Source organism: Scyliorhinus torazame, chromosome 14 (genome assembly GCF_047496885.1).
Source record: "Scyliorhinus torazame isolate Kashiwa2021f chromosome 14, sScyTor2.1, whole genome shotgun sequence".
Lineage (NCBI taxonomy): Eukaryota > Metazoa > Chordata > Chondrichthyes > Carcharhiniformes > Scyliorhinidae > Scyliorhinus > Scyliorhinus torazame.
Window position 1 is genome coordinate 224,844,004 of NC_092720.1, and position 12,327 is coordinate 224,856,330.

The 12,327-nt window shown below is 58.2% G+C and overlaps 1 protein-coding gene across 1 annotated transcript in view; it reads right to left on the bottom strand.

Annotated features, from left to right (window-relative positions):
• Positions 1-12,327, bottom strand: part of LOC140389186 (uncharacterized) — a 94,898-nt gene that overhangs the window by 60,531 nt on the left and 22,040 nt on the right. The window contains exon 5 of the mRNA XM_072473348.1: positions 9,401-9,529. Within this exon, the coding sequence (XP_072329449.1) occupies positions 9,401-9,529 (129 nt within the window). The remainder of the gene's footprint in view (positions 1-9,400; positions 9,530-12,327) is intronic.

The window sequence follows — 12,327 nt, forward strand, 5'->3', positions numbered from 1 at the left end:
GGACTGGGAGTTCCTGGTAGTCCTGGGCTGGGAGTTCCTGTTAGTCCGGGGCTGGGAGTCCCTGTTAGTCCCGAACTGGGAGTTCCTGTTAGTCCCTGGCTGGGAGTCCTGTTAGTCCCGGACTGGGAGTTCCCGTTAGTCCCGGGCTGGGAGTTCCAGTTAGTCCCGGGCTGGGAGTTCCCGTTAGTCCCGGATTTGGAGCTCCCGTTAGTCCCGGACTGGGAGTTCCCGTTAGTCCCGGGCTGGGAGTTCCCGTTAGTCACGGTCTGGGAGTTCCCGATAGCCCCGGGCTGGGAGTTCCTGTTAGTACCGGGCTGGGAGCTCCTGTTAGTCCCGGGTTGGGAGCTCCTGTTAGTCCCAGGCTGGGAGTTTCCGATAGTCCCGGGCTGGGAGTTCCTGTTAGTCCCGGGCTGGGAGTTCCCGTTAGTCCTGGACTGGGAGTTCCTGTTAGTCCCGGGCTGGGAGTTCCCGTTAGTCCCGGACTGGGAGTTCCTGGTAGTCCTGGGCTGGGAGTTCCTGCTAGTCCGGGGCTGGGAGTCCCTGTTAGTCCCGAACTGGGAGTTCCTGTTAGTCGCGGACTGGGAGTTCCTGTTAGTCCCGGGCTGGGAGGTCCCGCTAGTCCCGGGTTGGGAGTTCCCGTTAGTCCCGGGCTGGGAGTTCCAGTTAGTCCCGGGCTGGGAGTTCCCGTTAGTCCCGGATTTGGAGTTCCCGTTAGTCCCGGACTGGGAGTTCCCGTTAGTCCCGGGCTGGGAGTTCCCGTTAGCCACGGTCTGGGAGTTCCCGATAGCCCCGGGCTGGGAGTTCCTGTTAGTCCCGGGCTGGGAGTTCCTGTTAGTCCCGGGCTGGGAGTTCCTGTTAGTCCCAGGCTGGGAGTTTCCGATAGTCCCGGGCTGGGAGTTCCTGTTAGTCCCGGGCTGGGAGTTCCCGTTAGTCCTGGACGGGGAGTTCCGGTTAGACCCGGACTGGGAGATCCTGTTAGTCCCGGGCTGGGAGTTCCTGTTCCCGGATTGGGAGTTCCCGTTAGTCCCGGGCTGGGAGTTCCTGTTAGTCCCGGACTGGGAGTTCCTGTTAGTCCCGGTCTGGGAGTTCCTGTTAGTCGCGGTCTGGGAGTTCCTGTTAGTCCTTGGCTGGGAGTTCCCGTTCCCGGACTGGGAGTTCCTGTTAGTCCCGGACTGGGAGTTCCCGTTAGTCCCGGGCTGGGAGTTCCCGTTAGTGCCGGGCTGGAAGTTCCTGTTAGTCCCGGACTGGGAGTTCCCATTAGTCCCGGGCTGGGAGTTTCTGTTAGTCCCGGACAGGGTGTTCCCGTTAGTCCCGGACTGGGAGTTCCCGTTAGTGCCGGGCTGGAAGTTCCTGTTAGTCCCGGGCTGGGAGTTCCTGTTAGTCCCGGGCTGGGAGTTCCTGTTAGTCCCGGGCTGGGAGTTCCCGTTAGTCCCGGGCTGGCAGTTCCTGTTAGTCCCGGGCTGGGAGTTCCTGTTAGTCCCGGGCTGGGAGTTCCCGTTTGTCCCGGGCTGGGAGTTCCCGTTCCCGGACTGGGAGTTCCCGTTAGTGCCGGGCTGGGAGTTTCCGTTAGTCCCGGACTGGGAGTTCCCGTTAGTCCCGGGCTGGGAGTTCCTGTTAGTCCCGGGCTGGGAGTTCCCGTTTGTCCCGGGCTGGGAGTTCCCGTTCCCGGACTGGGAGTTCCCGTTAGTGCCGGGCTGGGAGTTTCCGTTAGTCCCGGACTGGGAGTTCCCGTTAGTCCCGGGCTGGAAGTTCCTGTTAGTCCCGGGCTGGGAGTTTCTGTTAGTCCCGAACTGGGAGTTCCTGTTAGTCCCGGGCTGGGAGTTCCCGTTAGTCCCGGGCTGGGAGTTCCTGTTAGTCCCGGACTGGGAGTTCCCGTTAGTCCCGGGCTGGGAGTTCCTGTTAGTCCCGGGCTGGGAGTTTCCGATAGTCCCGGGCTGGGAGTTCCTGTTAGTCCCGGGCTGGGAGTTTCCGATAGTCCCGGGCTGGGAGTTCCTGTTAGTCCCGGGCTGGGAGTTCCTGTTAGTCCCGGGCTGGGAGTTTCCGATAGTCCCGGGCTGGGAGTTCCTGTTAGTCCCGGGCTGGGAGTTTTTGTTAGTCCCGGGCTGGGAGTTCCCGTTAGTCCCGGGCTGGGAGTTCCCGTTTGTCCCGGGCTGGGAGTTCCCGTTCCCGGACTGGGAGTTCCCGTTAGTGCCGGGCTGGGATTTTCCGTTAATCCCGGGCTGGGAGTTCCTGTTAGTCCCGGGCTGGGAGTTTCCGTTAGTCCCGGACTGGGAGTTCCTGTTAGTCCCGGACTGGGAGTTCCCGTTAGTCCCGGGCTGGGAGTTCCCGTTAGTCCCGGGCTGGGAGTTCCTGGTTAGTCCCGGGCTGGGAGTTCCTGTTAGTCCCGGGCTGGGAGTTCCCGTTAGTCCCGGGCTGGGAGTTCCCGTTTGTCCCGGGCTGGGAGTTCCTGGTTAGTCCCGGGTTGGGAGTTCCTGTTAGTCCCGGGCTGGGAGTTGCTGTTTATCCCGGGCTGGGAGTTCCCGTTTGTCCCGGGCTGGGAGTTCCTGGTTAGTCCCGGGCTGGGAGTTCCTGTTAGTCCCGGGCTGGGAGTTCCTATTAGTCCCGGGCTGGGAGTTCCCGTTTGTCCCGGGCTGGGAGATCCCGTTAGTCCCGGGCTGGGAGTCCCAGTTTGTGCCGGACTGGGAGTTTCCGATAGTCCCGGGCTGGGAGTTCCTGTTAGTCCCGGGCTGGGAGTTCTCGTTAGCCCCGGGCTGGGAGTTCCTGTTAGTCCCGGGCTGGGAGATCCCGTTAGTCCCGGGTTGGGAGTTCCTGTTAGTCCCGGGCTGGGAGTTCCTGTTAGTCCCGGGCTGGGAGTTCCTGTTAGTCCCGGGCTGGGAGTTCCCGTTAGTCCCGGGTTGGGAGTTCCTGTTTGTCCCGGGCTGCGAGTTCCTGTTAGTCCCGGGCTGGGAGTTTCCGATAGTCCCGGGCTGGGAGTTCCTGTTAGTCCCGGGCTGGGAGATCCCGTTTGTGCCGGGCTGGGAGTTCCTGTTAGTCCCGGGCTGGGAGTTCCCGTTAGTCCCGGGTTGGGAGTTCCCGTTAGTCCCGGGCTGGGAGTTCCTGTTAGTCCCGGGCTGGGAGTTCCCGTTAGTCCCGGGCTGGGAGTTCCTGTTCGTCCCGGGCTGGGAGTTCCCGTTAGTCCCGGGCTGGGAGTTCCCGTTAGTCCCGGACTGGGAGCTTCCGTTAGTCCCGGGCTGGGAGTTCCTGTTAGTCCCGGGCTGGCAGTTCCCGTTAGTCCTGGTTTGGAGTTTCTGTTCGTCCCGGACTGGGAGTTCCTGTTAGTCCCGGACTGGGTGTTCCCAGACTGGGAGTTCCCGTTAGTCCCGGACTGGGAGTTCCCAGACTGGGAGTTCCCGTTAGTCCCGGGCTGGGAGTTCCCGTTAGTCCCGGGCTGGGAGTTCCCGTTCCCGGGCTGGGAGTTTCCGTTAGTCCCGGACTGGGAGTTCCCGTTCCCGGACTGGGAGTTCCCATTAGTCCCAGGCTGGGAGTTCCTGTTAGTCCTGGACTGGGAGTTCCTGTTAGTCCCGGACTGGGAGTTCCGGTTAGTCACGGACTGGGAGTTCCTGTTAGTCCCGGGCTGGGAGTTCCCGTTCCCATTTTGGGAGTTCCCGTTAGTCCCGGGCTGGGAGTTCCTGTTAGTCCCGGACTGGGAGGTCCTGTTAGTCCCGGACTGGGAGTTCCGGTTAGTCCTGAACTGGGAGTTCCTGTTAGTCCCGGGCTGGGAGTTCCCGTTCCCGGACTGGGAGTTCCTGTTAGTCCCGGGCTGGGAGTTCCTGTTAGTCCGGGACTGGGAGTTCCCGTTCCCGGACTGGGAGTTCCCGTTAGTGCCGGGCTGGGAGTTTCTGTTAGTCCCGGACTGGGAGTTCCCGTTCCCGGACTGGGACTTCCCGTTAGTCCCGGGCTGGGAGTTCCTGTTAGTCCCGGACTGGGAGTTCCCGTTCCCGGACTGGGAGTTCCCGTTAGTGCCGGGCTGGGTGTTCCTGTTTGACCCGGACTGGGAGTTCCCGTTCCCGGACTGGGAGTTCCCGTTAGTCCCGGGCTGGGAGTTTCTGTTAGTACCGGGCTGGGAGATCCTGTTAGACCCGGGCTCGGAGTTCCTGTTAGTCCCGGGCTGGCAGTTCCGGTTAGTCCCGAACTGGGAGTTCCCGTTAGTCCCGGGCTGGGAGTTCCTGTTAGTCCCGGGCTTGGAGTTCCCATTAGTCCCGGGCTGGCAGTTCCGGTTAGTCCCGAACTGGGAGTTCCCATTCGTCCTGGACTGGGAGTTCCTGTTAGTCCCGGGCTGGGAGTTCCCGTTAGTCCCGGGCTGGCAGTTCCGGTTAGTCCCGAACTGGGAGTTCCCATTAGTCCTGGACTGGGAGTTCCCGTTAGTCCCGGACTGGGAGATCCCGTTAGTCCCGGGCTGGGAGCTCCCGTTCGTCCTGGGCTAGGTGTTGCTGTTAGTCCCGGGCTGGGAGTTGATGTTAGTCCCGGGCTGGGAGTTCCTGTTAGTCCCGGGCTGGGAGTTCCCGTTAGTCCCGGGTTGGGAGTTCCTGTTAGTCCCGGGCTGGGAGTTCTCGTTAGTCCCTGACTGGGAGTTCCGGTTAGTCACGGTCTGGGAGTTCCTGTTAGTCCCGGGCTGGGAGTTCCCGTTAGTCCCGGGTTGGGAGTTCCTGTTTGTCCCGGGCTGGGAGTTCCTGTTAGTCCCGGGCTGGGAGTTTCCGATAGTCTCGGGCTGGGAGTTCCTGTTAGTCCCGGGCTGGGAGATCCCGTTTGTGCCGGGCTGGGAGTTCCTGTTAGTCCCGGGCTGGGAGTTCCCGTTAGTCCCGGGTTGGGAGTTCCCGTTAGTCCCGGGCTGGGAGTTCCTGTTAGTCCCGGGCTGGGAGTTCCCGTTAGTCCCGGGCTGGGAGTTCCTGTTAGTCCCGGGCTGGGAGTTCCCGTTAGTCCCGGGCTGGGAGTTCCCGTTCCCGGACTGGGAGTTCCTGTTAGTCCCGGGCTGGGAGTTCCTGTTAGTCCCGGACTGGGAGTTCCCGTTCCCGGACTGGGAGTTCCCGTTAGTGCCGGGCTGGGAGTTTCTGTTAGTCCCGGACCGGGAGTTCCCGTTCCCGGACTGGGACTTCCCGTTAGTCCCGGGCTGGGATTCCTGTTAGTCCCGGACTGGGAGTTCCCGTTTCCGGACTGGGAGTTCCCGTTAGTGCCCGGCTGGGTGTTCCTGTTTGTCCCGGACTGGGAGTTCCCGTTCCCGGACTGGGAGTTCCCGTTAGTCCCGGGCTGGGAGTTCCTGTTAGTCCCGGGCTGGGAGATCCTGTTAGACCCGGGCTCGGAGTTCCTGTTAGTCCCGGGCTGGCAGTTCCGGTTAGTCCCGAACTGGGAGTTCCCGTTAGTCCCGGGCTGGGAGTTCCTGTTAGTCCCGGGCTTGGAGTTCCCGTTAGTCCCGGGCTGGCAGTTCCGGTTAGTCCCGAACTGGGAGTTCCCATTAGTCCTGGACTGGGAGTTCCTGTTAGTCCCGGGCTGGGAGTTCCCGTTAGTCCCGGGCTGGCAGTTCCGGTTAGTCCCGAACTGGGAGTTCCCATTAGTCCTGGACTGGGAGTTCCCGTTAGTCCCGGACTGGGAGATCCCGTTAGTCCCGGGCTGGGAACTCCCGTTAGTCCCGGGCTGGGAGTTCCTGTTAGTCCCGGGCTGGGAGTTCCCGTTAGTCCCGGGTTGGGAGTTCCTGTTAGTCCCGGGCTGGGAGTTCTCGTTAGTCCCGGACTGGGAGTTCCGGTTAGTCACGGTCTGGGAGTTCCTGTTAGTCCCGGGCTGGGAGTTCCCGTTAGTCCCGGGTTGGGAGTTCCTGTTTGTCACGGGCTGGGAGTTCCTGTTAGTCCCGTGCTGGGAGTTTCCGATAGTCCCGGGCTGGGAGTTCCTGTTAGTCCCGGGCTGGGAGATCCCGTTTGTGCCGGGCTGGGAGTTCCTGTTAGTCCCGGGCTGGGAGTTCCCGTTAGTCCCGGGTTGGGAGATCCCGTTAGTCCCGGGATGGGAGTTCCTGTTAGTCCCGGGCTGGGAGTTCCCGTTAGTCCCGGGCTGGGGGTTCCCGTTAGTTCCGGACTGGGAGCTTCCGTTAGTCCCGGGCTGGGAGTTCCTGTTAGTCCCGGGCTGGCAGTTCCCGTTAGTCCTGGTTGGGAGTTTCTGTTCGTCCCGGACTGGGAGTTCCTGTTAGTCCCGGACTGGGAGTTCCCAGACTGGGAGTTCCCGTTAGTCCCGGGCTGGGAGTTCCCGTTAGTCCCGGGCTGGGAGTTCCCGTTCCCGGGCTGGGAGTTTCCGTTAGTCCCGGACTGGGAGTTCCCGTTCCCGGACTGGGAGTTCCCATTAGTCCCAGGCTGGGAGTTCCTGTTAGTCCTGGACTGGGAGTTCCTGTTAGTCCCGGACTGGGAGTTCCGGTTAGTCACGGACTGGGAGTTCCTGTTAGTCCCGGGCTGGGAGTTCCCGTTCCCATTTTGGGAGTTCCCGTTAGTCCCGGGCTGGGAGTTCCTGTTAGTCCCGAACTGGGAGTTCCTGTTAGTCCCGGACTGGGAGTTCTGGTTAGTCCCGAACTGGGAGTTCCTGTTAGTCCCGGGCTGGGAGTTCCCGTTCCCGGACTGGGAGTTCCTGTTAGTCCCGAACTGGGAGTTCCCGTTCCCGGACTGGGAGTTGCCGTTAGTGCCGGGCTGGGAGATTCTGTTAGTCCCGGACTGGGAGTTCCCGTTCACGGACTGGGACTTCCCGTTAGTCCCGGGCTGGGAGTTCCTGTTAGTCCCGGACTGGGAGTTCCCGTTCCCGGACTGGGAGTTCCCGTTAGTGCCGGGCTGGGTGTTCCTGTTAGTCCCGGACTGGGAGTTCCCGTTCCCGGACTGGGAGTTCCCGTTAGTCCCGGGCTGGGAGTTTCTGTTAGTCCCGGGCTGGGAGATCCTGTTAGACCCGGGCTCGGAGTTCCTGTTAGTCCCGGGCTGGGAGTTCCCGTTCCCGGACTGGGAGTTCCCGTTAGTCCCGGGCTGGGAGTTTCTGTTAGTCCCGGGCTGGGAGATCCTGTTAGACCCGGGCTCGGAGTTCCTGTTAGTCCCGGGCTGGCAGTTCCGGTTAGTCCCGAACTGGGAGTTCCCGTTAGTCCCGGGCTGGGAGTTCCCGTTTCCGGACTGGGAGTTCCCGTTAGTCCCGGGCTCGGAGTTCCCGTTAGTCCCGGGCTGGCAGTTCCTGTGAGTCCCGAACTGGGAGTTCCCGTTAGTCCCGGGCTGGGAGTTCCCGTTAGTCCCGGGCTCAGAGTTCCCGTTAGTCCCGGGCTGGCAGTTCCGGTTAGTCCCGAACTGGGAGTTCCCATTACTCCTTGACTGGGAGTTCCTGTTAGTCCCGGGCTGGGAGTTCCCGTTATTCCCGGACTGGGAGTTCCCGTTAGTCCCGGGCTGGGAGTTGCTGTTAGTCCCGGGCTGGGAGTTCCCGTTAGTCCCGGGCTGGGAGTTGCTGTTAGTCCCGGACTGGGAGTTCCCATTACTCCTTGACTGGGAGTTCCTGTTAGTCCCGGGCTGGGAGTTCCCGTTATTCCCGGACTGGGAGTTCCCGTTAGTCCCGGGCTGGGAGTTGCTGTTAGTCCCGAACTGGGAGTTCCCATTACTCCTTGACTGGGAGTTCCTGTTAGTCCCGGGCTGGGAGTTCCCGTTATTCCCGGACTGGGAGTTCCCGTTAGTCCCGGGCTGGGAGTTGCTGTTAGTCCCGGGCTGGGAGTTCCCGTTAGTCCCGGGCTGGGAGTTGCTGTTAGTCCCGGACTGGGAGTTCCCGTTAGTCCCGGGCTGGGAGTTCCCGTTATTCCCGGACTGGGAGTTCCCGTTAGTCCCGGGCTGGGAGTTGCTGTTAGTCCCGGGCTGGGAGTTGCTGTTAGTCCCGGGCTGGGAGTTGCTGTTAGTCCCGGGCTGGGAGTTGCTGTTAGTCCCTGGCTGGGAGTTGCTGTTAATCCCGGGCTGGGAGTTCCTGTTAGTCCCGGGCTGGGTGTTCCTGTTCGTCCAGGGCTGGGAGTTCCCATGGTAACGGGCAGGGAGTTCCTGTTATTTCCACTGCCTCCCCATCATCGAGTCCTGTAGCTTTCCAGGACAGAAAGAGACCGTTCGGAGCATCGTGTCTACACCAGCGATCTATTTGAATCCCATTTTCCAGAACTTGATCCGTAGCCTTGTACGCTACGTTTCAATTTCTCATCTAAATGCTTCTTAAATGTTGAGAGGGTTCCGGCCTCCACCCCCTCTCAGGCAGCGAGTCCCAGATTCAGAGCCCGGGACTAACAGGAACTCCCAGCCCGGGACTAACAGGAACTCCCAGCCCGGGACTAACGGGAACTCCCAGTTCGGGACTAACAGCAACTCCCAGCCCGGGACTAACAGGAACTCCCAGCCCGGGACTAACGGGAACTCCCAGCCCGGGACTAACAGGAACTCCCAGCCCGGGACTAACAGGAACTCCCAGCCCGGGACTAACAGGAACTCCCAGTTCGGGACTAACAGCAACTCCCAGCCCGGGACTAACAGGAACTCCCAGCCCGGGACTAACGGGAACTCCCAGTCCGAGAACGGGAACTCCCAGTTCGGGACTAACGGGAACTCCCAGCCCAGGACTAACGGGAACTCCGAGCCCAGGACTAACAGGAACTCCCAGCCCGGGACTAACAGGAACTCCCAGCCTGGGACTAACAGGAACTCCCAGCCTGGGACTAACAGAAACTCCCAGTCCGGGACTAACAGAAACTCCCAGCCCGGGACTAACGGGAACTCCCAGTCCGAGAACGGGAACTCCCAGCCCGGGACTAACGAGTCCCAGATTCACAACACCCCCTGGGTGAAAAGGCTTTCCCCCAAAACCCCTCCAAATCTCCCGGCCCTGACCGTAAACCTCTGCTCCCTGGTTATTGACCCCTTTGCTAAAGGGAAAGGTTCCTCCCTATCCACCCTATCTGTGTCTCTCAGAATTCTCTCCACCTCGATCAGGTCCCGCCTCAGCCTTCTCTGCTCCGAGGAAAACAGCCCCGGCCTAACCCGCCTCTCTTCACAGCTGGAACGCTCCGGCCGAGGCAGCATCCTGGTGAATGCCGTGAGAAAGCAATCTCCAACTTGTCCATTGTCCCCCAGCCTCCTGTCGTGGATATTTTAGCCGGATTCCTTGCCGGCGCTATCAGCAGAACGCAAATACGATCGCACCTTTTCAAACCGGTCCCTACTCGCATCCGTAATTTCAGCCGATTGCAAACTGGTCAAATTCTGGCCTCCTGGAGGATCCGTCCTCCTGGCTGGTATCTCAGCGTTGGGAAGCTCCAGACTGACTTACGAGTTGGGGAGGAGACAGAATTTTGTGAAAGTAAAATTGCCAACAAAATCTGACTGTTCCAACGTACCTTTCTTAATCAAAAATGATCTTTTGAGTTGAGATTCAGGTTGCAGGTAAAGGAAGAGCATGTAGACGATCATTGCTGCGATGAAGGTAAATCCAATTCCTTCGATAACTTTGTAAACGATTGGGTAAACTGGAAGAGGGCGGAATGAGGAGTGGGTGAAATGAAAACGGTATTGGGAACGCTGTGGAACAGAAAATGAACGACTGCTTGTCAGGGCCTCATCATTGACCCGAAGCCTCGACCTGTCTCAGAGTCAGAGGTTTGTGGGTTCAAGGCCCAACCTGGGACTTGAGCACCTAATCTAGGGAGACGCCTCAGGGCGACACTGCCTGGAACCGCACTCATTTGGGATGAGCTGCTGTTAAAGTGGAGGGACGTTGACCATCCGGTGATACTGTCTGATACTCCTGACCAACGTTTATATCTCAACTCACACCGCCCACAGATTGCATGTTTGCGATTTCTGGCAACATTTAATGATAATAATCTTTATTAGTGTCACAAGTAGGCTTACATTAACGCTGCAATGAAGTTACTGTGAAAAGCCCCGAGTCGCCACATTCCGGCGCCTGTTCAGGTACACAGAGGGAGAATTCAGAATGTCCAATTCACCTAACATCACGTCTTTCAGGACGTGTGGGAGGAAACCGGAGCGCCCGGAGGAAACCCACGCAGACACGGGGAGAACGTGCAGACTCCGCACAGACAGTGACCCAAGCCGGGAATCGAACCTGGGATCCTGGCACTGTGAAGCATCAGTTCTAACCACCTGACTACATAACAACGGTATTGACACTACAATAGTAATAGTTGCCCATTGGCTTTAGTGCATGTTGGCGAGGTGAGAGGTGACCTGCTCTGTTAGCGTCATTACACAGACATTTATATTCAGCTGCAAACATAGCACATTTCCCACTGTCTGCTTTTTCTCTTGAGGTCTACACGATATTTCTCGCAGTAATTAATGTGCAATTAGTTGATAAATGCACTGTGTGCTGTGACCGCTAAGTACAAAAGGTGGGTGGGTATCTTATTTGGATCCATGCGGAGTTCGATAACTATTAACCGGCACGGGACAAATGGTGTGGAGATGATTGTTTTCCCCTTGCTCCTCGGGCGATACGAGCTCCCCCGCTAGGGGCGGGGTAACTTATGTGTAAAAGGTGGGCCAGTGTTGAACGGACCGACGAGAGAGAGTACGCGGTGAGAGTGACCTCCTTCTGCACTGTAGGGATTCCATGATACCGAGGGATATGGGGATAGTGTGGGGAAGACAGCTTGATAGCAGAAAACCAGCTATGATCTAGTTTTTAAAATTCAGTTACAGGACGTGGGCATCATTTATTGCCCATCCTTAATTGCCCTTGGTGAGGGCAGTTAAGAGTCAACCGGGTTGCTGTGGGTCTCGAGATGGGCGGGTGGCACGGTAGCACAGCGGTTAGCACTGATGCTTCACAGCGCCAGGGTTCCAGGTTCGATTCCCGGCTTGGGTCACTGTCTGTGCGGAGTCTGCACGTTCTCCCCGTGTCTGCGTGGGTTTCCTCCGGGAGCTCTGGTTTCCTCCCACAAGTCCCGAAAGACGTGCTGTTGGGTGAATTGGACATTCTGAATTCTCCCTCTGTGACCCGAACAGGCGCCGGAATGTGGCGACGAGGGGATTTTCACAGTAACCTCATTGCAGTGTTAATGTAAGCCTCCTTGTGACAATAATAAAGATGATTATTATTAAATGTAGGCCAGACCAAGTGAAAACAGCAGATCTCCTTCCCTAAAGAACATTAGTGAACCAGATGAGTTTTAACAATAATTGGTTCATGGTCATCATTCTTTGAAACAAATTCAAATTCCACCATCTGCAATGGTGGGATGCGAACCAGGGTCCCCAGAGCTGGGCCTCTGGATTACTAGTCCAGTGACAATGCCACTATGCCACCACCTCCTCAGAGTAAGCTCATGGGGCCGGAAGGCCGATACCTACTCCTGTTCCTTTGCTCCTAAACCAGAGTGTGATGCGGAGAACGTGGCTTCTGCTGAAGGAAGCTTTTGGTTATGCTGGTACACTGAGGGAAATGTAATTGCCATTAAGACCGAACAATGTAATAAATAAGACCGTAGAATAGAAACCATAGAATTCTTACAGTGCAGAAGGAGGCCATTCGGCCCATCGGGTCTGCACTGACCCTCTGAAAGAGCACCGTACCTACCCCGCCTGAGCCTCGTAACCCCACCTGTCTTACACACTTTTGGACACTAAGGGACAATTTATCACGGCCAATCCACCTAACCTGCACATCCCTGGACACTAAGGGACAATTTATCACGGCCAATCCACCTAACCTGTACATCCCTGGACACTAAGGGACAATTTATCACGGCCAATCCACCTAACCTGTACATCCCTGGACACTAAGGGACAATTTATCACGGCCAATCCACCTAACCTGTACATCCCTGGACACTAAGGGACAATTTATCACGGCCAATCCACCTAACCTGCACATCCCTGGTCACTAAGGGACAATTTAACACGACAAATCCACCTAACCTGCACATCCCTGGACACTAAGGGACAATTTATCATGGTCAATCCACCTAACCTGTACATCCTTGGACACTAAGGGGTAATTTATCACGGTCAATCCACCTAACCTGTACATCCTTGGACACTAAGGGGTAATTTATCACGGCCAGTCCACCTAACCTGCACATCCCTGGACACTAAGGGACAATTTATCACGGCCAATCCACCTAACCTGTACATCCCTGGACACTAAGGGACAATTTAACATGGCCAGTCCACCTAACCTGTACATCCCTGGACACTAAGGGACAATTTATCACGGTCAATCCACCTAACCTGTACATCCTTGGACACTAAGGGGTAATTTATCACGGTCAATCCACCTAACCTGTACATCCTTGGACAC